The sequence below is a fragment of the Scophthalmus maximus genome, chromosome 14, assembly GCF_022379125.1.
Source record: "Scophthalmus maximus strain ysfricsl-2021 chromosome 14, ASM2237912v1, whole genome shotgun sequence".
NCBI classification, from domain to species: domain Eukaryota; kingdom Metazoa; phylum Chordata; class Actinopteri; order Pleuronectiformes; family Scophthalmidae; genus Scophthalmus; species Scophthalmus maximus.
Genome location: NC_061528.1, coordinates 8977392 through 8993078, shown reverse-complemented (window position 1 = coordinate 8993078; position 15687 = coordinate 8977392). Strand labels below are relative to the sequence as shown.

The following is a 15687-nucleotide window of genomic DNA, read 5'->3' as shown; positions in this document are numbered from 1 at the left end:
ATCCCCTTTTCCTGTTTCAGTCAAAAACAAACGTCACGACGGAGAGGCGTGGCCACGGCCGGAGCCAAAATGGCAACCGCGGGGCGTCAGTTTCACATTTCGCACTGATTCATCGGTAGGCTCACTAGTAGCTGCCTCTACGAGGAACTGCCAGCGAGCGACAGTTGAACATGGCTGAACTTGGCCAACACGAAGGAGCGCAGGTACCGTTCAACGCCGACCGAGCGGACTTCTCGTCAGTATTCCGCGAACTATTCCGCCCAAAGCCAAGGGACCGTGTCTAACCCCGAGCGGACCATGTTTCTCCCTTTTTCTGTTTTTGACAGGACCTCGAAAAGAAGATCGAGGAGACGAGACAGAGATTCAACAGCGAGTTCGTCCAAGGTTACACGAGTTGTTGTGCATTAACGGAAAGCATCGTGCTCGCTGGCCACCTGCTCGGTCATTGTCATGTACCGTCGTTTAGGATTTCATCGGTGAACTGTCCACTGTCCGCTCCTTAACGCCGTGTTGACCTACATGCTCGCAGCCCAGATAAGCTCCGGCAGCAGAGAACTAGCTAACATTAGCTGTGTATTGTCACATACTGTACTTTGGACTCATGACAGCCTGTGGGTGAGGCTACACGTTGTGGGCTCCCTGTGGGTTTTCACTGCACAAAGCAAGCAATAATGTCTCTTAACTGCATTCTCTGAGCAAGTGCATTTGAAAGTGACACTTTTGAATTTGAACGTCACGTGATGCAGCCTTTTGTGGTCATCATATCTCTCTCTCTCTCTCTCTCTCTCTCTCTCTCTCTCTCTCTCTCTCTTCCGTTTACAGATTCAACAGATAAATATGACTCCAGAGACGTGGAGAGGCTCCAGACGGACGATGCCCTGGTGGAGGGTTACCTGACGTGGAGAATTTATGTGGTGGAAGATGCCTTGAAAATGATCGACGAGAGTCTTCAGTGGAGGAAAGAATACGGTGTGAACGGTAAGAAGTCCGGCTGAGTAGATTGAAATATGACATGCACCAATCTCACATCACCTTCAGGTAAGGCTGGGCGTCCTTTTAGATCGTGGTGTCAATCATATCTGTGTTTAAAAACTTTCCTGCTTTGCAAAAGCCTTTTTAACTGGACAAGAGAAGTTCAATCCAAGTACAATCAGCTGTCCAAGCACTTCTCTTGAATGAGCAACAACAAAACAAGATTGAGAATCTGTTAACATCTCAAAATGCCGGCTTTCAGTCCTGACGCCACAGTTGCAATTCAGTCTGTAGGTTAAAGGTCAATATCCAGCCCTTCCTAGAAATGTTGACATTGCCATATTTAGATGCTTGCAAGCTTGCGACACACACAAACACACACACACATCGCTTGTTGTCTTTTTGCCGCTCTGGGATGAACTCGGACAGAGTGTCATTGTGTGTTCTGCACCCATATCTCCCTGCATGGGCTACTACCTCTGAGAACAATCCCCACTGTTTCTGTTTACAAGGACATTTGTGTGAGTTGTTGGTGTTACTTTGTCTTTAATGCAGCAAATTGAATCTGTCCAGCAGTTATTTTTTTAGAAAATTTGATTTATTCAAGTCAGTAGAAGCCATTAGATCAAAAGTTTGAGAACCAGTGGTCTAGAATATGTGTAAAAACGTAATGCGTACAGTGCCTTTTTTATCTACAGCCGTGTGCATATGAAAACAAAGTAACACCAGTTTACAGTGTAATGTATGTGTACCTGCGTGTTTCAGAGATCACTGAGGGCACCATTCCCAGGTGGATGTTTGAGACCGGCGCTGTTTACCTTCACGGCTATGACAAAGAGGGCAACAAGATCTGTATGTACATGGTTTATCACAGACCTATTTAATAATAATAATAATAATAATAAATTTCAATTATAGAGCACTTTTCATTGCTAAAATACTTACTTAAATATATATACTACTGAATATAATACTTAAACTGTATTGATATGAACTTGGTACATAATTGATGTGATATCAAATATATACAGTATGTTATACACTTAACCCCCCCCCTGTTTTTAGTCTGGTTCAAAGTAAAGCTACACGTCAAGGATGCAAAAACAATTCTGGACAAGAAGAAGTATGTTGCCTTCTGGCTGGAGCGGTATGCAAAGAAAGAGCCAGGGATGCCACTTACTGTTGTGTTCGACATGGCCGAGTCCGGCCTCAGCAATATAGTAAGTCCATGATGATGGTGTTTCAGGAAATCTGTTTTCTAATTATGTCAGTAATATTATTTGTTTCTTTTTAAACTGACTTGTTATTCTCTGAAACAAGTTTTTACTTAACTTATTTTCTCATATTTAATATCCAGGTCTTCAAAAGACCAATTTCTTTTGCAGTGATTGAAATGCTGTTGTATGACTTCTTGCCGTTTGAGCTGTGGCCGTGCAGGGACTGATGCTCTCAAATGGTATTTCACTTGAGAGATTAAAGAAACCTTTAAATCCTGTTGGTCAGTTCAAGCAGATTCCCTAATCCGTAGTCTCACCGTGTCACAGCCGTTAGCTCCATGACAGAGCGTTCTGTCAGCGGGTTAGTTTCTCAGGGTATAGGCTCTCTCCAAGAGAAATTACTCGGTTGAATAAATATAAACCAAGGAAGGAGGGATGAATAGCAATGCAACCCAAATATGAAATGGGTAGATTAGAAGATCAGTTTGGAAAGCATTCTTATTGGGGGTTGTTGAACCACAGTACGAGCTATAGAGCCAGAGTACCTACCCAGTATGATCTCATTAAGGCCCGGGAGTGAGCCTCCTGCATAGCAATGAGGCTTCTGGTCAATTATTGACCCAGTCAGTGTACAAGGGCTGCATCTATTTGCTGTTTGTCTGATGATTGTAATTAATATAAAACAGTAAGATAAACATTTATCATATTCACCTATTAAAACATTTAAAGGATGGCAGAACCTTTCACCTGGAGTTTCAAAAAATGTTGTTTCTAAAAAGATGTATATGAATTTTATATCTCTGCCATGATTAGGCTTTTTGACATTATCTGGCATGTGGATTTACTTATCTGTTTTGAATCCGAAGCCCCTCGCCATCATTTAAGTGGAGTCTGAGCCGTTTACAGTGAACTGTCAAATGTTTGTTTTTTTAGGAAGATTGTCTCTTTTAAAATGATTTAAGTTGCTAGATATAGTTTGTGAAATCAAATGGTGACTTAACAGCATTAAACACCAGGTCTAATATGATTATTGGCTATTTTGCATATAGTTCATTTAAAAATTGAAAAATGTGACAGTTTAAAAAATGTCCGCCTCTAATGGATTTTCATTTCATGTTAAGTGAGTGTGTCGCTCCATATCTAGAGGCATTTAAGAGTAAACAAACATTTTCACTTGAAAATTCACAAGGCATCTTTTACAGCTGTAGTCCTCTGTGTTATTCTGCTTTTTAAATCACTGTCTTTTATTCTGACTTTGTTTTTCAGGACATGGAGTTTGTGAAGTACATTATTAATTGCTTCAAAGTATTTTATCCAAAATTGTTATGTAAGTGACAGATGTTGTTTATAAAGAAGCACAATCAATATTTTATCCAAATGGAAATATGTATTATTCACTCAATTATATTGATTTTCATTAAGTTACATTACTTACTTACTTTCACAGCCAAAATGATCATCGTGGATATGCCTTGGATCATGAATGGTGAGACTGACTCTTCTCTGTCAACATTCCATACATAAACTTGTATATTTTTATGTCCATCAGTAACTTATAGTAAATACTAATATTTCAGCGGCGTGGAAGATTGTAAAGTCTTGGTTGGGTCCCGAGGCCATCAGCAAACTGAAATTTGCGTCCAAATCCGAGGTCCAGACATTCATAGGCCCTGAGTATCTGCCCCCTCACATGGGTGGGACGGTATGTCTTTGTCTGTCTGTATGTTTGATATTCAAAATGACCAAAATAGCCTTATATCATGTTTTAATTAGACGGTCTATCAGACGGTCACAAAAGATGCAGTTGATTACTAGAACTAGTCTCAAATTCAGTAATATTTCTTATCTTTTAGTGGGATAATATTGTTGTGATGGTGTGAGGCACAATTATGTCCCATAAAATTAAATTAATTTTTTTAAATCAAATATTGAATATAACCATTTAAATAAAAATACTTTACCATGTGTTGTATTTCTGCCACTCTGTAATATTTTTTTTTTATTGACAGCATTTGTAATGATAAATCATATGATAGTCCCGTCAACAAGAAAATGTAAATCTTCAATGTGATTATTGGATGCATGAGTTCCTCTTTTGCATGAGCAATATTACATTTATTTACATGGAAGTCAATGGGACTTTCTGTACTCATTAAGGACATGCAGCGTGCCTACCTCCATCTGAATTAACAATAAACATGCTTTTTAAACCATGCTTATAGTGATTATAGGTTATCTGGCTACTTTCCAGGACCCCTTCAAGTACAGCTACCCACCTCTTCCTGACGATGACTTCAAAACACCCATCTGTGAGAATGGGCCCATTGTCAGTGAGGACGAGACGGAGAGCAAAGAGGGGGAAATGGAGAGCAGAGACGCCCTGGAGTCCAGCTTCAACTCTGAGGTGGCAGTGAAGCCCAAAAAGGTACATTTTCTTTTCTTTTCTTTTCTTCAACCTTAGATCAAGTCCTATTATTATCAGTCCTTTCAGAAATTAGCTGCACTTATGTACACTATTTAATCTTGCTACAGTGAAAGGCAGGACTACTCCTTGTGTGCTGTGTAAGTCTCCACTTTGGCAGGACATCATGTAAATATGGGGGGGGGGGTTTGACGTGTGTGAATATGAATGAGTAAGTGTTAAATATTTGAATAAAATAGAAGTAAACAAATATATTTAAATATTGCTGATGTTAAAACTAGACAGTAGGTTTGTGCTGTAACATGATTCATTCTGATTCGGGCATCTCGGGCTGGGATGTCCATCTCTCGCTCCCTGAGTCAAATTAGTTGCTATGGTTCCTCCTGTTCCCTCCTTTCCTCATTTCTTTAAGTTGAGCCAGAGATTACAGCGTGTAATCAGGCCGCTCTGTGGAGACAACTGTGAATTAAGAGGCGAGTAATGCCCTGATTTGTTAGACGTTAAGCTCTCGCTCATTGTCTCTGTGAAGGTGACTTCCTAATGTCTTTGGTTGCAATTAAATCCTGCCAACAAAGCCCGAGCATCGCAGCCAGCACACTGCTGCTCTCATCTTCTCGGCTCCTCACGTGATCCACAGCGGTTGTCAAGTCTGTTTTCTTGAGCTGTTCCCTGCCGTAGCTGGATTCCCCTTTCCAGACGGCGACACACACGCTGAGACACCCACAGGCTTCAGCTTGTATACGTCTGCAGCTGCTGTCACCTCCCTCTCGCTCTGATGTCACAGAATTTCACTTTCTTCCAGCAGCACTCCAGGTTAATGTCGCCGATTCGACTCACTCCCCGCAGGACAATCTAGACCTCACTTCATAATCTATTTAGCTTCTTATGGTTCAGTATGCAAAGAAAGCCTGCATGGAAATAGATGGTGGGCATTTAGGGGGTCATGGATAAGCATTATGCAATAGTGATCGTTTTCAACCATCACTATTTATTATTTTAGGTTAGTTTTTTGTGGGAGCTGAAATTTACAGATATTTTGTTGTTTTCCCGTCACAGTTCAATAGCAGCAATTGGGACTTAACCCACATTTGATGTGAGGACAAGGGCATAACTGTGCTGAAGTATTTTTTTTTTTTCTGCCTATTTAGGCGTATAGGACGCTCATTCTATCTACTGGAGAGACTTAGCAGTGCTGCGTCACCCCACGCTGCTCCCGTGAGCCTCCTAAGCCCCCACAAACAAACTGCTCCCATTGTTAACAAACACCACATTGGTCATGCACAACAGATTTGAATTCACAAAGCAAAGATATGCGAACCGGTCAATTGTTTGCCTCGACAATACTGTAGACGCACGGCATTGAGTTTTTCTAATGCTCTAACTGTGAAATATAGATATACAGGCGGAATCACCTCGCTCTCTTTTCCAGCGTACGTTTCATCAGAGTGGGGGTGTACTTGCCCCAAATATCCCCCGAGAAAAGTTCTGTTGGATGTGATTTCATTAATCCATTTGCTCAAGAAAATGAAATGCTGAGGAGTATTCAAGGTGAGAAAATAGTAGTTCAGGAGTTTTCCTATAAATTCCAGCTTTGAATGGTGTTAAGCAATTAAAATTAATGTTCGTGTGACTTCTGCCACTGGCTGAATGTTACATACCCACCCTTTGGCCAGAAGCTCATTCATTCCTGTTATCCACACGCTAAGACCACCTGTATAGTAAGTTCCGTACAAAGTCATAGTTTTTTATGGCAGTTATTATGCTGTTGGTTAATCATACGTATCTAAAACATAACACACACAAAAAAGAAGAGCAAAGGAGAGCGGCGATGAGAGGTTAATATAAGAGCTAAAGAGCTTTGGTGTCAACTTTTTCTTGACAAGTTCGTCAGGCTTTGGCCACTTTAAGCCCTGCTTCTCATCCCATCCATTTTGTCTGCATGACGAGAGACCCTCCGCCTCCGCCTCTTCCTCCACTGCCACCACCACCCATCGCGACCTGAATTCTTCTGGGTTCCAGGCAGCATGGTGCTGAAAAATGTGACGGGCGTCAAGAAAGCTAATTGAACTCTCTCTCTGTTTTGTAAACAAGGGCTGGATGTGGTAAGGCAGTGTAGGATCAGACCCACACAAGGAGCTCTGTGTCCGGACCATTTCTGCAGGCTGGACAGGCAGGTGCACTCACGTGTTTTCAAATTTTTTGTGAGTGCACCTCCCTCGCCGTCGACTGATGTCACCACCACCACACTTGACATGTTCAACCCTTGACCTGACCTGGACTACACATATTTTTGATTTGACTGTCTACATTGAACTGTTTTGAAAAAACGGAAAGATTCAGACTTGTTATGAAGGGATGTACGCTAAATGAAGAGTAGCGTACCTGTTGCACAGTATTATGTAAACACTGAACCAAGTGAGACACTCCATTCAGTTTTATTAGCTCTGAAATAGTGGGTTGCACAGTCACTACTGCCCATTAACGATTTCATATTATTTGTGTCTTTTTACCTCAGATTAGGAAACTGCTGAGATAATTACTGTTATATTACAGTAGACTTATGTTCGTAACCCACAGCACTAAATCATTTGTGCCTTTGAGGCGACTTTTTAGACAAAAGCGCTCTGTGCCTTGTCCACTAACACTTCTCCTAACCAGGCCTGTGAGTCTGGAGAGTGCTAACCATGTAGCAAATCTTGTCTTGTGCCTTTTTTATCATGTACTGTAATCAGTAGACACTCCTCATTATGAGCATTTCACTAATCTTTTAGTTTAGGACGATGGAAAATCTTCAATGATTTAAAAAAAAAAAATGATTTTGTCTTTGCATTTCATATCTTGCACAATATGTAGAACTCATGGTATAGTTCTCTAACTTATTTAACTTTGATCATGGTCTATTCTATTTCTTTGTACGTGTTTATTATCATGAAAGTGTTTTTAAATTAATTTGTTTCTCAGAATTAGTTAATTTTGTGCTTTGTTAATCGACAATGAAATCTTGTAAATGCGTTTGGCAAAAAAAATGCAGATTATAGTCTTAACAAAACTGCTCTTATAATTCTGATATCTGTTTGAAACTGCCAACTATTTCAAAGTTCATCTCAATTTTTAGCTTGTTTTACTTTTTTTTCTACTCAGCGTTACCTAATTGTATTAAGCTTGCTCTTTTAAAATGAAGAATAAATATAGACATTTCATCAGCAGCCGATTATCTCCTGACGTCTTTATTGTGGCATTTGCATGACAGGTGGCCATTAAACTAAGATGACATGTTGTGTTGCTTATCGCAGCAAATGACACACTTCCCCTCTGAGTCATGAACGTTGCCATCACATGCAGAGGCCGCTCACCTTTGCCCCTGCCCTCCCCACCATTCCACCCAGTGGTGCCCTCACTCCCTCTCGTGTTGACACAATATGCAGTGCCAGCAGCACCACATGAAATCATCCATTTCCTCAAAGTTACCAACAACATACACAATGCCCAGCGCTTCCCAAATTCTGTCCCGTCAGCTGTTTTGTGGTCTTGTGGTCTGTCTGTAGATGATTTGGGTCACAGGTTATTGATGTTATGAAAGTGCGTGTGTTGTATCATGACTTTTGTCCTCTTAAACTTTCTTTCAAGGTTCTTTTTTTTTTTTTTTTTTTTTGTCAACAGTCATGAGTTTGTGGGTAATTTTGTTCTGCATTTTGAAACGGACAGGCTGGATGTTGTTCTGTGCTCCCACTGGAGACGACTAAGTACCAGAATCATCATGCTGCTTCCTTTAAAAAAAAATTAAAAATGCATTTCATAAGAAAGATTCTATTTTGATTAAATAACACTAAACCATTACTTCACATGAACCATTTATGAATCATCATAGATGACGGTCAGGGGGCTTCATTAACTGATAGCTTTCTCTGCACGAAGGGCAAGGGTCAAGCTTTTTCGTTTTCATAGAAGGATCCAGATAAGGGTCACACGACTGCATTATCTTGAGGTCTGAGTCCCTTTTCTAATTAAGTGGTCTTTGTTGTTTTTCTAGGTGAATTTCCTGGAAGACAGTGTGAAGGCCGAGGACAATGATAGAGGAGACACAAGTGCCCGGACCAGAGGAGCCAGGAAGCCGCTGACCACCTTCAAAGGCCCTTTGCTAGACGTCAGGTAGGTCATCCTGCTCCCTTCTCTATTTTGTCCTTATGCACACATACACACGTCTATGTTTACTTACGCCTTGTCATGGCCACACTGCAGTCGAAAAGGAAAGTTTGTCTGCACATTTAAATCCACTAGCCGCTAAAAACTAAATGAATGCACGATTTGAACACGACATATGGACACAGTACATTGTTTGGGGATGGTGTTATTGCTAATACAGCTTGATTTTTTGGCCACATTAAAAATACATCAAAATGTTGCATCTGTAATTTCTAGGGGGAACATTGTTTGCCATATTAGCCACACAAGTTTATTTTATTTTTTCATTTTAATTAATCCAGGAAGGTCCCATAAGATACAATATTTCTTCTGCAAGGGAGTCTCAGGCAGCAATGAAAGAAAAATGTTTTATATTTATTAAAAACAGGTTACACATAAAACCATATCAAAACACAGAAAACAGACTAAAGCACAGACACAGAAACATACGGGAGCCAATTGCAAAAAATGGGTTATGGAAAATAGAAAGCACATATTAAAAGCAATGACGTTGTTCTGTGAAAAAAACTGATTTTAAAAGACTTTTTAACAATGCCAGGAGAGGGTAACGATTCCACATTTACAATTTCCACGCAGCTCATTCCGAGCATGTGGAGCATGAAGAGCCTGCAAACTAGTTTGTGAACATGGGGGAATTAAAAGTTTAATGATAAGCGGCCAAATTATATTTTGTGTGCATTGCATTTCCATTGCAAGTTAAGTCTTAAATTTAATTTCAAGTGGTATCAAAGGGTCCTAAGTTAACTAGTTAATAGCTGGCAGACAGGCACCCTGTATTTAGCTCATAGCACTGTTATTCAGCCTCGTAGACCTGCTGGCATGGTTTCGGACTCTTACTCTTCTTCGTGGTGGTTGAGCAGACGATATCACACACATAACCTAAACTGTCTTGGTCTTGTTTTCCTGCACCTGTATCCCCGAGCGCAGAATTCATCTCCTTCTCTATGCAGTTAGAATTAATTTGTGTTTGGGAACAGTCGTGAGCGTCTGAAGTCAGAGAGGGCGACTGGCCATCAAAGGATTGTTGGTTTGATTCCCACAACTGATTGACATTCATCTACTTGACCATCCTCTATCCCCAACATTTCTGCTAATCCCCTTTGAGAAAGACACCACGAAGCTTGTTTAGGAGATGCATCTTATTTTACACTGTTCCCAATCTGAATAACTGCACCTGAGCGTATGTTTATTTAGGAGCCATTCGCAACAACACAAATTTTAATGGGCTTGTACATATCGACTGAAATGCTCCCTTCGTGTATTGGCTCAAAGCCTTGAGTCCTTATTGACGTGTGCACCTTTTATAGCTCAATTGATCCGGTCTCACATGTGCAGGAATTAAGGATGCTACCAATCAATTGTTCATTAAGCAGAAATGAGCCGTTGGTGTTAATTTTTAATGGTGCCAGAGTAATCAAGGGAAGCGACTGGCCAATGATCAACTTCACAAGATGACGTGTATCGCAATTAAGGAGTACAGCGATCACAGAATGATGTGGTGGGATCTATGGTAAATGCTTGGTGGTGCATTCAAACACTGAGATGTTCCTCCTCATTTTCATGTATAATGTCCGTCGGGTTTCTACGGAGCTTTGATGTGAGGATTGTAACAGCTCTGGGCTGTGAGTTAAAGTGATAAACAGATTTAAATGAGCCTTAGACGCAATTATATTTCTGAGCTGTTAGCCTTAATTCGAGGCTGGGGGTTTTAAAAGGGAGTAGGGGGGCTTTGATCTTGTGTTTGCCAAAGGTTTCCAAAGCCAGAAGACTCACTCACTCTGCGCTCAAGCAAAACGCCAGACTCCACAGCTGCTTTAGCAGAGGAAAGGACACACGAGGACATGAAATAGAAAAATTGTTTGTTAAGTCCACAAAGCTGAGCCCGGCTGCATCAATGACGACCTTTTTTTTCCACATACAAGGCAGATATTATAATCGGTTTGCCAGTTTATTCTTGGCAGAGTTCATATCCCCAATGCAATAACTGTGTTCACTAAGGCTGAATTCATCAAATTCACACATTATTTATAGCCTCATTTGACTGTTATGAATTGGTTGGAGAACATCACTTTCACAGAAACAATAGCAACAAAAAAATCAGAAAGCAAACCTGAGAAATTGATGTTTTACATTTTTGGGATTTCTTGACTGTGACTCCCCTTTTTTCTTGCATTCATTCATCAGAATGTCATTAGATAGATCTCCACCTGCAAAGATGAAAAGAAAACGCAGGCGTTCAAATAGCTTCATTTCAGCACAGAAAAGCCCCAGAATGTGAACCACCCACATTAAGTCTCCTTCTTATCTACCTCACACGGACAACGTGTCCTGGCCTGCACCTCTTAGCTTGAAGAACGAGCCGATAGACAAACATTCAACGGGGAGAAGTGCACTGTGCTAATGCCGCTGCTAGGTAAATATCTAGCTGCTCTTTAAAATGCCATGAAAACATATCTGCAAAATCTCACTTCGAGAGGATTGCGGTGCTCTTCAACACGCCGTCTTCCCAAAGCATGTGAACTACAGCAATACAGTCTGTTTGTCTTCTCCCATCTCCCAGGCCGGCGCTCAGCCTGTCAGCTGCTGTCAATCAAACACAGACACCAACATGCTGACTGAAAATGAATATTTAAAAAAATATATATTTCCATTATTCCTTCCTTCCTTTATAATGAAAACCATTTATAGTTGCTCTTATAGTCTAAAAGGAGATGGTTTTTTTTTAAGTAACCTTTCTTCTTAATGAAATGATGCAGTCATGTAATCCTGCGATTGGAAGCGTTTTATTGATATTTAGACCACATCTATATTCATGTAATCATGGTTCAAACTTATGTTTATAATATGTTTGGCTCCAAAAATACTGCTACTTTGTCCTCCTCTAGTAAAGACTTGCTGAAGCAGTGCAGGTGATGTGTGCGCATGAAATGCAACAAGTCTCAGGATAATAGTCATAGCACACAGACGGCGAAGCATATGAATCGCAGTGGCCCAATCTGTACCGATAAATTGTGTAAAGCAGAAACAAAAAGCAAGCTGCGAAGCGGGTGGGAACTCATGTCTGCATCTAGCAGTTGTGTCTGTCCTGGAGTGCGTCAATAAACATTTTATTGCTGTAATTTATTCAAGACCAGAACCTCTGATTTCTCCCCAGCTCCTGTTTCACTGTGTGTGGTGTGTGTGTGTGTGTGTGTGTGTGTGTGTGTGTGTGTGTGTGTGTGTGTGTGTGTGTGTGTGTGTGTGTGTGTGTGTGTGTGTGTGTGTGTGTGTGTGTGTGTGTGTGTGTGTGTGTGTGTGTGTGTGTGTGTGTGTGTGTGTGTGTGTGTGTGTGTGTGTGTGTGTGTTTCCCCTCTCTACACAGCCCTGCAGAGGAGCTCAGCTTTGGTTCTGGAGAGACGGAGAAGAAATGTCTCATTATCCTGAGCAATGTGACCAAAAATCAAGTGGCCTTCAAGGTGAGCCTGAACCTGGCAGTGTGCTAACTTTAGTGCTTTATGAAGTTTGTGAACATGGCATGGAACATTGACAGGATGACTGCTGCACACTGCTATAAATAATGACGGTTATAATGAAGATGCCATGGTTCGATCAATTGATCTGCTAATTCATTGACGAGCACTTAGTAGAGAAAAATCATTTGTTATACATATCTGCAAAATGTCCCAGCTTCTGAAATGTGAGGGTTTGTTGGTTTGTCATTTTATATTGAATTTTGTCTTGGTTTTAAAACAAGCATTGAGTCTTGGCACATTGTGACGTGCCATGTCATGGACTTACAATTGCAGTTATTAATCAAAAAGAGTCATTAAAGGTGAATCTGGTGTCTCCACAGGTGCGGACCACAGCACCTGAGAAGTACCGAGTGAAGCCCAGCAGCAGCTGCTGTGAACCAGGAGCTTCGGTCGACATCGTGGTGTCCTTACATGGAGGTACTGCACTTACGCTTCGCACTCCACTCCACTCACAGCAGATGATTCCAAATGCAGAAGCTTAGAATAATCAAGTGGTCCAGTCTTGTTTCTCCCCTCTTTTTTCTGAGCCTGTCACATACATATTTCAAGATTGATAAAGGAATCGTCTTCCCAAAACAAACCGTCATAAAACTCACGGTGCTGTTGCAAGCGTAAACATTTTGTTGCCTCCGTGCACCGAAATGTCAGCTGCGGGTTATGTTGTGCTACACGTTGCTCAGAAGAATCAGCACGACCTACTTAAGGGCTTCTTTTTTTTTTAAACTTTGATGCTGTGGTGTTTCCTTTCAACACTGTTATGTCTAGCACTGACATTTAATAAAGCATCCCCTCTGTTTTTGAGGCAAATCAGTCGGCTAACCTTGGTTTGTTGTCGGTTTAACAGCAATTTAAATTCTTTTCTCGCATTTAGTGGTGGGAAAAAATTAACCCTTTTCTCTTTTTATATAATGGAATTCAGTTATGTTTTCTTACAATTATGTGGATATCAAGCATTTAAGAGCCACAAGCAGAACATTTTTCTCCCTAATTGTGTTTTTGCTGTGCAGGATCTCAGGCCTCGCCGCAGGACAGATTTTTGGTCATGGCGGCTGAGATGGACAATGCTGGATCACAAGAACTTGCGCAGTTCTGGAAAGAAGTACCGAAAGCCAAGATCATGGAACACAGGTACACACACACACACACACACACACACACACACACACACACAGGTACACACACACACACACACACACACACACCCACACAGACCATGCTCTTCATTGAACCATGTCAGTGAATATGTGAAGGCTATGCACACTCTCGGTGCTGGGCCTCTTTGCACACACTTTTCATCACAGTCGTGACTCATCAGACTGTATCTTTCCCACAGATTGCGCTGCCACGTTCTGGAGTGCGTTAAACCGACAGCGAGCCCCCTCAGGGACAGTCCTGTGGACACGGGGAGCAGCGGGCATCATGATTTAGACACAGCGGTGAGTCCTGCTGGACGAGAAGCCTCATACCTCTACGTTACTTATTACAACTATCAATTGTTGATTGATGCGCCACAATAGATTTTTATAGACTCCCATCATCAACAGTCTCTTACGGGATTAAGCTTTTTGAAGGTTGAAATGCAGCAATAAAAATGCAATTAACATTTTTTTGTCTTTCCATTGCAACCCCCCCCCCCCCCCCCCCAAAACATACAACCACGAGCGCGTGATGATTAATTAATTTACACATTAGTAAGTAAATAAAAGCCCACGCTAGATACAAATATCCGCTTTACAACCTGAGAATTTGGGGCATGACAAGTACTGGAAATAAAACACTAATTATCATTGAGTAAGATGTTTAATCTGCCAAGTAACTGTAATATATATTATTAATCATATATACCAATATTTAACATATTCTTTTGCTGCAATTTGTGTTATTCATGGTGGTTTGGCAGCATTTGCCACACATTTCTCTGCATAAACAACCCACATTCACTCCCAGGTCAGATTTGATAAATAACACCACAGAATAAAGTGTCCAAATGTGTTTTGTTGTGTTCAGTGGGACATTTTTCAAGGTTTGTGATGAAAACCTTGTTTTTGTCAGAAAGAAATAAAGTTATGTTTCAAACATCTAAACTTGAAAATGGATGAAATAGATAATAACACAATAGAGGCGTTGCAACATTTTGGGAAATGTGCTCAGAGAGACATGCTGATATGTTCAGTTGTGCTAGTAATCTTATTCTTTTTTATTTGGATACAGCCAGGTTAGCAGTTTCCCCCTGTTCCCAGTTGTTATGCTAAGCTAAACTAATTGCCTCTTTCCTTCAGGGTTATTCTTAATGCACATATGATGTGTTAAGTTTCTTACTTCTCCATATCCTGAACTATTCCTTTATTTTCCTGTACATCTGTATTAACGTGACTTGTTTTACTGACTCCCACTAGGAGACTGTCACACCAGGTGAGTGATCCGTCTTTTTCTTTTATCCCACCAGCTCATGCGCATGATGAACTGCAACTCTCGGCTGGAGCAGAAGCTGAACACATGTCTGTGGGTGCAGAAGGTCCTCATGGTGTTGGTGCTGGTGCTCGTGATGCTGAACCTACAGTGTCTCTACCTGCTGGCTACAGCCCAGCGGCCATCTTGACGCGCCGTCCGCTCCCTCCACCTGAAATTCGTCCACCACAGACACACACAGACGGTTCCAGTCTGGCCACGGTCAACCACCCGAGGGACGGTCGCCGTGCGCTCCCCCCACGGGTCGCTGTCTTAGAGAGGAGGAGCGCTGACTTTAGGGACATGTGAGTCGTTATGAAGTTATTATATGAAGAGGTTATACTCGTCTCTCTCGCAGACACTTGAGAATAACTATAACAGAGACATTTTTAACAATGTGACATCAAATCATTTATGCATTTTTTTTTAAAGACTGCTCATGGAAAAATAAATGTGTATTTATTGCAAAAGTCTCAATATTTAGGAAAGATGAGTTATTTTTGTGATCATTATGTACAATTTTTTACATTATATAAATCTACAGAATATAAAATAAACTCTCGTTTTTTCCAACTTATCTTATTTCATTAAACATCATTATAGTTTTCCCCTTGTACAGTGAAGTCAGGCAGTGATAAAAAGATAAAAGAGTAAACCTGCGATTGCAAGAAAGAGCATCTACAGTCACACTCGCCTTTATCTCGAGATTTAAATGTTTCAGCCACTCAGTTGTCGTGCTTTTGCAAAAGTGTTCGCCCTCTTTAATAAACCCTCATTAGTGCGGCGGTGTCTAATTGAAAACATTGCAGTGGATGACCCAACTAAACCTCTGCGCACTCCTACGAGAAGCCACAGGAGATCTCTGCCCGCACTATCTCCTCCGTTTGTTTTAATTACCCCGACACTCGCAAAC

At 41.1% G+C, this 15687-nt stretch overlaps 1 protein-coding gene and 1 long non-coding RNA gene across 3 annotated transcripts; both read left to right on the top strand.

The window, feature by feature from the left end:
- The first annotated feature begins 63 nt into the window (after positions 1-63).
- mospd2 (motile sperm domain containing 2) lies at positions 64-15351 on the top strand. Of its 2 annotated transcripts, XM_035604769.2 has the most exons (15): positions 64-203; positions 327-384; positions 823-978; positions 1738-1824; positions 2038-2192; positions 3456-3516; positions 3637-3675; positions 3767-3891; positions 4441-4614; positions 8642-8760; positions 12176-12269; positions 12647-12743; positions 13334-13454; positions 13660-13762; positions 14773-15351. In XM_035604769.2, exons 1-15 carry the CDS (start codon positions 171-173, stop codon positions 14923-14925), a joined length of 1575 nt encoding a protein of 524 aa, XP_035460662.1. In that variant the 5' UTR covers positions 64-170; the 3' UTR covers positions 14926-15351. The 2 variants fall into 2 exon arrangements, with proteins under 2 accessions (XP_035460662.1, XP_035460663.1); XM_035604770.2 differs by lacking the exons at positions 64-203; positions 327-384 and adding an exon at positions 415-615.
- LOC118283092 lies at positions 4621-6795 on the top strand. The gene is made up of 3 exons (XR_004784429.2): positions 4621-5424; positions 6041-6159; positions 6703-6795. It is a non-coding gene; the product is annotated as an uncharacterized LOC118283092 (long non-coding RNA).
- Positions 15352-15687: the final 336 nt, after the last annotated feature.

Bases quoted from the DNA above. Each gene is read 5' to 3' on its own strand.
- mospd2 (XM_035604769.2), top strand. From the start codon at position 171: ATGGCTGAACTTGGCCAACACGAAGGAGCGCAG. The intron at 3,517-3,636 runs GTAAGTGACAGA...TTACTTTCACAG, and splicing joins ATTTTATCCAAAATTGTTAT to CCAAAATGATCATCGTGGAT. The intron at 3,892-4,440 runs GTATGTCTTTGT...GCTACTTTCCAG, and splicing joins CCCCTCACATGGGTGGGACG to GACCCCTTCAAGTACAGCTA.